The sequence below is a fragment of the Nannospalax galili genome, unplaced genomic scaffold (assembly GCF_000622305.1).
Source record: "Nannospalax galili isolate Female #2095 unplaced genomic scaffold, S.galili_v1.0 scaffold944, whole genome shotgun sequence".
NCBI classification, from domain to species: Eukaryota; Metazoa; Chordata; class Mammalia; order Rodentia; family Spalacidae; genus Nannospalax; species Nannospalax galili.
Genome location: NW_008352899.1, coordinates 2,831,708 through 2,844,434, shown reverse-complemented (window position 1 = coordinate 2,844,434; position 12,727 = coordinate 2,831,708). Strand labels below are relative to the sequence as shown.

General features: G+C 40.4%; 1 protein-coding gene across 7 annotated transcripts in view; it reads right to left on the bottom strand.

Annotated features, from left to right (window-relative positions):
* Macf1 (microtubule actin crosslinking factor 1) overlaps positions 1–12,727 on the bottom strand; it is a 389,588-nt gene that overhangs the window by 197,188 nt on the left and 179,673 nt on the right. For all 7 annotated transcript variants that reach the window (XM_029554606.1, XM_029554605.1, XM_029554607.1 and 4 more), the window contains one exon: positions 864–1,030. In XM_029554606.1, the coding sequence (XP_029410466.1) occupies positions 864–1,030 (167 nt within the window). The remainder of the gene's footprint in view (positions 1–863; positions 1,031–12,727) is intronic.

Here is a 12,727-nt window from a genome sequence, read left to right as displayed (position 1 = left end):
TTTGGTCTTTTTTGAGACAGGGTCTCCCTGTAACCCCAGCTGTCCTGGAACTCACTATGTAGACCAGGCTGGCCTTGAACTCGCAGAGATCTGCCTGCCTCTGCCTCCCAAGTGCTGGGACTACTGGCATGCGCTACCATGCTCGGCCTTGTGGTTAAGATTTCTATTGTCCTCCTCATGTCATACCAAGTCACCTGCTATTCCTTATTCGGATCCAGTCCTTGTTCAGGTACTGTGCACCTGCTCTTTCACCCAACTGGAATGCGCTAACCCAAAAGCCTGCACAGCTCACTTCTAACATCCTCATCTGAGAGGCTATCTCTGGTCACCATTGCCCAAATTATGACAACACTGTCACTCTCTACCCTTCCACTGTATTTATAACTGTATAACAGCATGCATTTATTTGTTTATTGCCTATTTTCCTCATTGTAAGCAGGAACTTTTGCTGTTCAGTTCACTACCTGTGCCCAATGCTTGGAATAGCAGGGGCTTAATAAAGACTACTTTTCAAACAAATTAATGTTTAGATCTCTAATTCTTGGTGGAAGGGGAAGATGTTATTGTAACCAATAATAAATAAGGGGGCTGGAGAGTTGGTTCAGTGGTTAAGAGCATTGGTTGCTCATGCAGAGGACCCAGGTTTGATTCCCAGTACCCACATAGCGGCTAGCAACCATCCAAAACTCCAGTTCCAAGGGAATCCAATGCCCTTTTCTGACCTCCTTGGGTACTACATGACATGGGTGCACTTACATACACACAGGCAATACACTCAAACACATAAAATAAAAATAATAAAAAAAAAAGAGAAAGAAATGAGAAGAGGCCTTCTAAGAACACTGAAATTCCATTGTGCTTACCTATACCGGTGAATCAGTGCATTGAACATTTTCCCATCACTCCAGCAGGAAGAAAAGTTGGTGCATTTGATTCCTGTGTAACCAGCTGTTACTTTCTGAGTCCACAAGAGCAGTTTCTCCTTGGCTGACATATCCCCTGACTCCCCACTAATGTAGATATCAGAGATCTGCCAAGAGAAAGGACATAGAGTAACTCACAAATAAGATGAAGATTTTTAATTTTTTTCATATAGTGTGGCTCGTGAAGGAAGAGGGAGACGGAAGGCTGGCTGACAGTACTGTTGACAACTCCAACAAATATTCAATCTCTCTGATAGTCAGAAAAACACAAAACCCATGAGAAGTTATGTTTTACCTATCAAACTAGGAAAGGTCAGTTGGTTTGTAATGATAATACCATAAATGAAGAGAATATTTAAAATTAGAAAGTCTCACTGTGAGAGCACACTGAACAGCACAGCTGTACTGTCAGTCTTGAATCATGTCATAAAGGATACTTACAACTTGTTAAGAAATCATCAAGTACATGTATGAAATAGCTTACAAAAATGCTGAGAAAAAACAAACATAATACATCAAAAACTTATTATGAATGATGAGAAAATGGTCACTAAACTTTATAAAAAAAAAGGAGTAAAAACAATAATATACATAGTGATTCTGATTTTATATAAATATAAAAACATATACTGTAAGTATATAGCCATGCAAACATGTGCACATATGTATGTGAAACAGATGCACACATCCATCCATATAAATGCAAACCTAGAGAGAAACACAAACACACTAAGCTAGTAACCATAATTATCTCTGAATGGCAGCATTACAAATAGTTTTCCTATTTTCAAATTTTCTATATCATGTACATTTTTGGCTTTTGTTTGTTTTGTTTTGTCTTTCTGAGACAGGGTCTCCCTGTAGCCCCAGCTGGCCTGGAACTTGCTATGTAGACCAGGCTGGTCTTGAACTCACAGACATCCACCTGCCTCTGCCTCCCGAGTGCTGGGATGTGTGTGCCACCATGACCGGCTATCGTGTACTTTTTTTTTTTTTTTTTTGGTATTTTTGAGATAGTCTCCCGGTAGCCCCAGCTGGCTTGCTACATAGACCAAGATAGCCTTGAACTCACAGAGATCTGCCTGCCTCTGCCTCCCAAGTGCTGGGACTAAAGGCATGAGCCACCACACCCAGCTTCAGCTATCATGTATATTTTTATAATAAGAAAAAAAAAGATAGCTGGGCATGGTGGCGCACGCCTGTAGTCCCAGCACTCGGGAGGCAGAGGCAGGTGGATCTCTGTGAGTTCAAGGCCAGCTGGTCTACATAGCGAGTTCCAGGACAGCTGAGGCTACAGGGAGACCCTGCTTCAAAAAGAAAAAAAAAAAAGATATTTGAAGACATCTCTAAAATAGAGCACAAGGCCTATTTTAGAGAGATGACAATGCAGCATAAGGAAATGTGCATACCTTTGATTCCACACAGACCTGAATTTGACTCCTAGCCTGATTGCAAGCTCAGTTATTACATCTGTAAAGTGGGAACAATAATTACTGTCTCATCACTGAGGTGCTACGATAAACACACTAAAGCTTCTGGCCCAAACTCAGAGATGTGGTTTTAAAAAAAATAGAGCTTTTTTCCTCCCTTCTTGGTGAGGGTCTTTCTTTAGTTCATGTCTAACTCCTGTATCCAGATAGTCTCTATCTGACTGTTCTTGCAGAAGACCCAGGTTTGAATCCCAGCACCCACATGGCAGCTAGCAACTGTCTGTAACTCCAGTTCTAGGGGATCCGACAGCTTCTTCTGACCTTCGTGGGCACTGCACGACATGGGCACACTTACCTACGTGCAGGCAATACATGAATACACATAAAATAAAAATAAATTTTAAAAAATATTTTTTAAAAAAGTAATCCTTGAGGCACTGGACACCACATAATACCAAAACTACCTGAAAATGAGGGAGAGCTCCTGGCCACCAGATACATTTGAGCAGCATCTGGGATGCTGTGCAAGAAATGACCTTCAGCTCTGAGGCTCTGGTCATCATTCTTCTAGATATTGTCCGTTTACTTCATGTGCCAGCCATACATACGGTGAGGCCTTTATAGCCTTTAATTAATAGTTCTTTGGTTTATAAATGAAATAGTAGAAATAAGCAAATCAAAGCATCTTGGGGTAAAGTCTAGCTAGAATTTGGCAAATTCAAAGCAACATATAGAGTCAAACAAGTTTAGGCTAATGACAGAAGTGCCTTTCCTGAAGACAGAATAATTTTGTTTTTGTTTTTTTTTAAATATTTACTATTTTTATTTTATGTGTACGAGTGTATTGCCTGCATGTATATGAGTGCACCCGTGTTGTGCAATGCCACGGAGGTCAGAAGAGGGTGTCGGATTCCCCTGGATCTGGAGTTAAGGACAGTTTGTAGCCGCCATGTGGGTGCTGGGAATCTAACCCAAGTCCTCCGCAAGAGCAGTCAGTGCTCTTAACCGCTGAGCCATCTCTCCAGCCCATGTTTTCTTTTTTATACATTAAAAGATGCATACTTTATTTTTAAATGAAAACTATAAAACAATTTTGACTAGCAAGGAAAAGTACAAGTCTTTGTCTCAGACATGTGTGACAGGAGGCATTCAAGAGGACTGTGACCTCAGACAAATGGCTTAAGCATATCGTACTCCATTTTCTCCATATTTAGCAAAGGAAAATAACTTCCTCTTAAGGTGATGTAGGTAGTACCTAGAAATACATGTGTTTCATAACAATAAAACAACATGCCAGTCATGGTGGAACATGCCCAGGCTTGGAAGGCAGAGGCAGGAGGCTTACCACAAATTCAAGACCAGCCTGAAGTACAGAGAGAGAGTTGTAGGTCAGCCAGAACCACATAATGAGACCCTGTCTAAATAAATAAATATTAAACAAACCCAACATACCTGGAATAATTTTGGGTCTCAGTATTTGGGTCAGGGAAGGCATGAGCATATCAACAAAACATCTATCTCTTAACTGTTTCTGGTGGCCAGTGCAAGGGGACAGTCAACAATAAGTCACTCAACTCACAATAAATGAGACTACATATCAACATAGATCTAGGAGGTCCCCAACTTACTTTGGATTTTTTTTAGGGGTGGGGGTCTTTTTGAGACAGGGTCTCCCTGTAACTCCAGCTAACCTGGAACTCACAGAGATTCACCTGCCTTTCCTGGGTGCTGGGATTAGAGACATATGTCAGCACACACTGCCTTACTTTGGATTTTTAAATATTTTACAATGGTATAACAGTATATTCATTTTCAACTACTATTTTCTATGTTCAGTGTAATAGATAATAGAGTACAGTAAATTACACCAGTCTCTAAATACTTTATAGGTATAAGAGATTTTGTATTATATTAGATGATTTTGCCCAACTGTAAGCTAAAATAAGTGTTCTGAGCAGTTTAAAATGGTCCAGGTCAGGCTGGGCATGGTAGTGCACGCCTTTAATCCCAGCACTCAAGGCAGAGGCAGGTGGCTCTCTGTGAATTCAAGGCTAGCCTGATCTACACAGCGAGTTCCAGGCCAGCTGGGGCTAGAGAAAGACCCTGTCTAAAAAATACCAAAGAAGAAAAAAAAAAGAAAAGCCAGGCATGGTGGTGCATGCCTTTAGTCCCAGCACTTGGGAGGCAGAGGCAGGTGGATCTTTGTGAGTTTGAGGCCAGCCTGAGTTCCAGGACAGCTGGGGCTAAAGAGAGACCTTGTCTCAAAAAAGATGGTCCACATTAAACTGCAATGCTTGGTAGGTTACATGTATTAAATAATTCTTAAGTCACAATGGGCTTATTGGGATATAACTCTGCTGTGACTCAAGTGCTTCTATACTTTAAAATTAGGAAAAACAGAACCAGAAACTTTCTCTTTTTTTGAGGATGAACAAAAACTGCAGGCTACTAATGTTATTAAAATATCTGAAGGTAGACTGTGAGAACAAAACAGTATATACAGAGTCCAGAAAAGGGGCCCAGGAAACTACACACATGTGAAGGTAAAAGGGCAGTCTAATCAGCAGACTTAGGGGTAGAGGGTTCTCATGCCCTTGACAGGTACATTCATACACGGGAAATTCGGGCTGTTACACTTTGATAATGCCTACTAATAAGATCATCCTACAAACATTTTCTTCACTCACCACCTCTCTGCTCTGACTCTATGTTCATCTGACAACTTTCAGATTATTATTGTTTCCCATATATACTTACCATAAAGCTAAATGGTTGATACTGATAATCAACTTGGCAGCAAAAATTCATTTTATAAATTAATTCACATCAATCAATCCCTACTAAATATGAACAATGTGAGACAATTCCACAAAATTCAATCAACTCTTAAGTATACTGGGTTGATGGATAGAGCTATGAAGCTGCAAAGAGAAGACTCAATAATAGCACATAGTACCCAAGCCATCATTCTGTGAATGTCAATTCTATTCCAGTTCCCCTGAGCAGTATTTCTAGATGCTTCTTTTAATGGATAAATACCACTAGACATTGACATGTACCCAGCACTTGCACTGTAACTGCTTCATGTATATATTAAGACCAGGAAGCAGATTTGGTGAAATTGAAGGGGAAAGAATAAGAAAAATGAAATCTGAGCATTTGGGTTCATTACTTTCCCAATGTCAACAGATGAGTGGAAATAAAAAGGGATACAAGAAGGGATGCTACTTACACTAATACATACATTTAAAATTAGCAGTGGGTTAGGGAGACAGCTTGGTAAAGTGCTTGTTTTGCATGCAAGAGGGCCTGAGTTCAGAACCCTAGAAGCCATATAAAAGCCGACATGGTGGCATGCTATGGAAACAGAGATAGGCAGAGCCCACTAGTCAGTCAGTCTAGCCAACTGGTGAGCTCCAGGTTCAGTAAGAAGCTCAAAAAATAAGGTAGGGAGCAACTGAGGAAGATACCCTGACACTGTCAACCTCTGGCCTCCAAACACATACATCATGCACCCTACACACATTCATATCCCATCACACACAAATAAATAAAAAGCAATAATAGAGTTAAACAGTGCATGTAATTCATTAATTTAGCATTAAAACTTTTTCTACCATTGTATTTTTAAAAACCCATACTACTCAAATGTCAATACCCACCTTTGAAATCAATGTCTTTTTCGCCAAGAAAGCCACTTTGTGCACAAATTTTCTAGAAATATCATCTACATTTCTTTTTAAGATTTCTGTAGCAGGCCATGCATGTTGGTGCATGTCTTTAATCCCAGAACTTGAGAGGCAGAGGCAGGCAGATCTCTGTGAGTTCAAGGCCAGCCTAGTCTGCATAGTGAGTTCCACGACAACTGGGGCTACAGGGAGACCCTGTCTCAAAAATAAAAATATTTTTAAATCCTTTGCGTGTTCCCATGTGTTCATGTGTGAGGGTGTATGAACACATGTGTTTGTATTGTTGCTTGTTTTTTGACATAGGGTCTATCACTGGCCCAGAAATCACTGGCTGGCCAGTGATTCTAAGGGATACACCTGTTTCCACTTCCTAGCACTAGAATTATAAGTACACATAACTGTGCCTGAATTTTTCATGTGGGTTCTAGGGAGCAAGCTCAGTTCCTCATCTCATGCTAGCAAGACACTTTACAGACTGTGCTACCTCCCCAATCCTTAAAAAACATAGGAGTTATGTGTACATGTATACCAGTGTAGGCAAGGACTACAGGTCAATGTTGGGTCTTTTTCAAATAAAGATTTATGTTTTTTTGTGTGTGTTTGGTGTATCTGTATAAATGTATGCCATGTGTGAATGGGTGCTTGCAGAGGCTAGAAGTGGGCATCTGATTCCCCGGAGCTGGAGTTACAAGTGGCTGTGAGCTGGGTAACATGGGTGCTGGGACCCAAACTTGGATCCTCTGGGAGAGCAAGCAGATGCTCTTAACCACTGAGCTTTCTCTAGGTGCAACAGGCGTCTTCTTCCTCTACCACTGTCTACCTTAGTTTTTGAGACAGGGTCTTTCATTGAGCCTGGAACTCACCAACGAAGGCAGGACAGTCACCATGCCTGGCTTTTTACATGGTACTGAGGATCTAAACTCAGATCCTCATGCTTGCATAGCAAGTACTTTATTCACTGAGCCATCTGTCTAACCTTTAAAAAATGTTTTAAAAATATTTATTTGTTTGTTTATTGTGTGTATGTCTGCTTGTGTGCACCATGGCATACCTGTGGAGGTCAGAGGGATAACCTGGAGGAGTTGGTTCTCTGTTTTCACCGTATGGGTTCCAAGTATCAAATTCAGCTGAGCAGCAAGTGCCTTTACCCGCGGAACTATCTCTCTGACCCTTAAATTTTTTTTAATACTAAGATTTATATATAACATATATAATTACATGCAACATGTCAAATTAGGAGGTTATAGTCCTAAGAAGAGTAATTAAACCTTCTTAGCTATTTGGTGTCTTTTTCTTTGATAAATTACATCAGTTGATCTCTACAAAAATTAGAACTGACTGGGGTTAGAGAGATGGCTCAGTGGTTAAGAGCACTGACTGCTCTTGCAGAAAGGACTTGGGTTAGGTTCCCAGCACACACGGCAGCTAACAACTGTCCATAAGTCCAGTTCCAGGGGATCTAATACCCTCTTCAAACCTCTGTGGACACGGCATGGGTGCACTTACATACATGCAGGCAATACACTCATGCACATAAAATAAAAATAAATAAAATATAAAAGCTTAATTTAAAAAAATTAGTACTAATTGAACTAGTAAATGGTGACACAGATTTGTTAAGCTTTTTTTCATGATCTGGCTATAACAACCTCATTGAGAGGCCAATAAGAAAACTGCATAAAAAGTCAGACACAATGACAATTTTTGTTTCCTGAAGACTAATATCTGGAGATTAAAATCATCTTATATTTTATCATATCTGACAATTACATGAAAGAGTTATTTGTGACTCAAAACCCAAACAAGCAATAATTATAGTAATATCCAAGGAAAGGCTCAGGAGAATGAAAATTTACTGTCCTCTTCAGTGATCAAAAAGATTTCTCAAACAAGTATGATTTAACACTTCCTTAAAGGATACCATAGAACCAACAAGCAGAAAGGAAAAAAAAAATTCCAGACTGGAAATTGAGACAGAATGGTCATAAGGACAAACTAGGCTATGTAGTGAGACCCTGTCCCACCGCCTCCCAAAAAGGAGAACAGTAGATAAGGGGTTAAACTGTTAAGATGAGAAGGTTCAAACTGAGAAATGACAGGAGAAATGAGTAAATAGAAACTAGATTATGGAGGCATTGGAACACTAGGCTGAAGAGATGGACCAGTCAATCTGTATAAGCCTCAAGAAATGAAAGGAGACAAGATATTCTGAGCAGATACTTGATTGTCATGTCCTGAAATTCTAGTTGACCTCATTCTACTACACAGAAGGCATCAGACCTTGAAAACTTTCATTCAAGAGGCAAGTAAAAGTTCATTAAAAATGCCTGGCCACAGGGCTCTACTAGCAGTTATGTGTCTGGGGTGAAGAGAGAAGGGTATTTATACCAAAATGAAAGGTAAAGCTCAGGAGTACACCTTTCAGTATGAGACTTTAGAGTCTTAGAGGTCTTATAAGGGAATCTAAGTGGAATAGAAGGTTGTGCTGGAGAGCTTTAGTGTCAACTTGACACACCTGGGTTGAGGGAGCCTCAATTGGGGAATTTCCTCTATTGGACTGGCCTGTGGCCATGTCTGAGGGGCATCTTCTTGATAAGTAATGCAGGAGGGCCCAGCCCACTGTGGGTGGTGCCACCCCTGGGCAGGTAGGCCTGTGTTGCATAAGAAAGCAGGCTGAGCAGGGGCCAGGGGAGCAAGCCAGTAAGCATGGCCTGTGCTCCAGCTCTGCTTCCAGGTTTCTGCCCAAGTTCCTACCTTGGGCTCCCTGATGAGCTGCGACCTGGGAGATGTAAGCTGAATAAACCCTTTCCTCCCCAAGTTGGTAGTGGCCAGAGTGTTTTGTCACAGCAATGAAGAAACAAACTAAGACAAAGGTCAAGATCATAGAATGTAGGCTCCCCCCACCCCCCGCCACAATTCTACAAAGTACTGTCAAACTTCTCTCCCCAAATCACAGTTCCAAGTTATGCTTCTACCCACAGGTTAATCCTCTCACACTAGGCATTCTCAGGGTTTTTTCCTGCCACTCTAACAGTGTAAAATGGGTATCTTAATGTTGATTAGTGATAGGAGTCTTCTTGTATGTATAAGGCATTTGTAGCTCCCTTTCAGTCAACTGCTTGTTCCTCAGATTTTTCTCCATTTTTCTACAAGGCCTTTTCATGTGTACTTGTAAAATTCTTTATTGTGTTTTACTTTTTAACTCATATAACTCTCACAATAACCCTACCAAATATACACTATTTTTACCCTACCAAATATATACTATTGTTATCCTCAATTTATAAATGAGATTTTGGTACAGGGAATTATGTAAATTGTTCAAGGTATATTGTAAGTTGCAGGGCTAGGACTCAAATCCAGCCAATCCATCCAACACACTTAACCACTTTATGTATATAGCATTTCCCATACTGTAGATCATAATCCTTTTTCAGCAAATTCATTATATAATAATTTTATTATTACATTTATTTCCATGCAGCTTCATTTTTCTTAACTTCTTGTTTGAAATGTAAAATGTCAAATACATGCGAAAAGAGACACAACAGTAAAATCCCCTACGTACCTAGCACTGAGTTTCAACAATACTAGCTTAGCTAGCTATCTTGTTTTATTCACACTACCTACTTTACTTCATTTCACCCCTATTAAAGCAAATCACACATAGACGATTTCCTCCATAAACATTTTGGTAGCTATCTCTAAAACGTCTCTTTTTAACATAATCACACTATTCTATTGTTATACCTAAAAATATAATGATTCTTTAGTAAATTTGTTTCAGGCCTAGGAGGCCTGAAACTCACTATGTAGACCAGGCTGGCCTCAAACTCACTGATTCACCTGCCTATGTCTCCTGAGTTCTGGGATCAAAGGTATATATTACCATACCATGCCTGGTAACTAGTAATTTTTTTCCTCCTCCTCCCCCCCCTCCTCCTCCCCCACCTCCTCCTCCTTTATATGTTGATTTTTTGTCTCTCTCTGTGTGTATATCACACAGAACATTTCAAATCATTTTATTCAACTATACACCCACTTCCCAGATGGCACCCTCCCATAGCCTCCCTCCCCCCACTAGAGCTGTTATACTCTGATGTCCCTGCTAATTAATTAATTTTTACACCCACTTCCCAGATAGCACCCTCCCAGAGCCTCCCTCACCCCACTAGAGCTGTTATACTCTGATATCCCTGCTACTGTCTGCTGTGTTGTTAGCATCCCTAGCCATTTCCCACTACTTGTCCATCTGGTGAATCTAGTCAGCCTATCTAGAGGTCTTTGTTTAGGAGGGTCAGCTGTTCCTCATCTAGCAGCAATCAGTTGTCAATATTCATTTTGATAAGATTGGGGTCTGCTGTTCATTTTTTCAGTTCTATGCTGGGTTACTATCTGGAAATCCCTTTGGCCACAGTGGCCAACAATGCAAAAGAAGGTATCTCCTATCTGGTATTGTTGCTTGTTATGTAGCCTTTAACTATTCATATGGACTCTTAAAAAAATTATATTTGCCCCTTTAATCTTTGGTTAGTTATACTTTCCTTTTGGGTGTTTAACGCCATACAGTAGGCCCAGATAAACCAATTTATTTTTACTCTTAAGGTCGTTTGAGGATCTGTTCCTCAGGGGTCACATGGGCTTGGGAGGAGCCCCTGGCTCCTTTCTTTTACCAGTTCTGCCTACGCAAATATAAGTCAAAGGTCCTACTCGACCATGGTTGGCTTCGCTTTGAAGCATGGAGGAAATGATTTGTCTGTGTTGACCCTCCTCTTTGTAGACTGGACACTGGTTCAAGTCCATCTCATGGGGTCTCCATGTCCTCCCTGAACAAGAGGACATGTGACTCACCACACTTACAAGACATTTTGAGAGATGCTCATAGTCCCCTGGAACTAGTCGACCTAGGAGGGCAAGGAGCAAAAACTGTTCTTTATGTCTCTCTGACGAAATTATTATAGGCCTCAAAGTATGTCTGTTAAACATCCAAGAAGATTAGTTCCACCAGTCTGGTACTTTGGATTACCATGTGCCATGTAGATAAATCTTGGGCAAAGACCAATTATTCCCAGATAAACCTTACCTAGACATATATTTCTTGATCTGCTATGTATAATTTTTCAGTAGGTTGTTGGACTAATATGGTTCCCTCTGGTTTTTAAAATTAGCTAGGCATTATTTATCTGCTCCCAATATCTAACCCCTCTATCATGGTTTCCCCAATTAAGGTGCTCCCATTTTCCCCATGTCTCCCTTAATAATAGCCTTTTCCTATGGTCCTACCTCTCTTGAGCTCCTTCTTTCCCATTATCCCCCAGGTTCCTTGTATACCCTTCCCTCCCCACTCCCTTCAAAAACCCAATTTTTATCCATCTCTCCCTTATTAAGGCCTGTTTCCTACTGTTCTTCTCTATCAGGTTTCTTTACTGCTGAGTAAAACTCCATCATATAAATTAACCACATTTTCGTTATCCACTCATCAATTGAGGGACTGTTAGGTTGCTTCCATCTCTTAGCTATTGTGAAAAGAGCAGCAACAAACATGGATGTACAAGTGTCTCTGCAATAGGACGAGTTCTTTGGGCATATGCCAAGGAGCGGTATGACTGGGTCAATTGATAGGTTCATTTGTAGTTTTTTAAGAGTTCTCCACACTGCTTTCCATAGGGGTTGAACCAGTTTGAAGCCCCACCAGCAGTGGATGAGCATTCTCCTTTCCCCACATCCTCTCCAACATTTGGTATCATTTGTTCTCTTGATCTTAGCCAGTCTGACTGGGGTAAGATGAAATCTTAAAGTGGTTTTAATTTGCATGGCCCTAATTATTAGTGATGTTGAACATCTTTTAAGATGCCCATAGCCATTTTTACTTGTTTTGAGAACTCTCTGTTCAGTTCTTTAGCCCATCTTTTAATTGGGCTACTTCTTGTCTTGATTCCCTGTTTTTTTGGGTTCGCTATATATTCTGGATATTTAACCTGTCGGATCTATCGCTGGTGGAAGATTTTCTCCCAATTTGTGGGTTTTCTGTTTGCTTCCCTGGTTACCTCCTTTGATGTACAGAAGCTTTTTAGTTTAATGGGGTCCCATTTGTTAATTCTTGCCCTTGTTTCCAGAGCAATTGATGTCTGGTTTAGAAAATCCTTTCCTATGCCTATATCTTCCTATAGCTTGTGGATATTTGCCAATGTTTATTTCTAACAGTTTCAGAGTATCGGGCTTTACATTGAGGTCTTTGATCCATTTGAAATTGACTTTTGTGCAGGGTGAAAAAGGGGTTTAGTTTCATTCTTCTACAGGTGGAGATCCAGTTTTGTCAGCACCATTTGCTGAACATGCTACTTTCCTCCAGGGAATATTCTTGGCCCCTTTGTCAAATATCAGATGGCGAAATTGTGTTTACTCATATTTGGATCTTGAATTTTTTTTCATTGATCTGAGTCAATTTTGTGCCAGTACCATCTTGTTTTTGTGACTATAGCTCTGTAATACAGCTTAAAATCTGGAATAGTAATCCCCCCAGCAATGCTCTTAGTGCTCAGGGATGCTTTGGCTGTTCAAGGTCTTTTGTGCTTCCTTATGAATCTTAGGATGCTTTTTTCCAATTCTGTGAAAAAATGACATGGGGATTTTGATCCGCTTTGCATTGAATCTACAAATGGGTTTTGGTAGGATGGTCACTTTC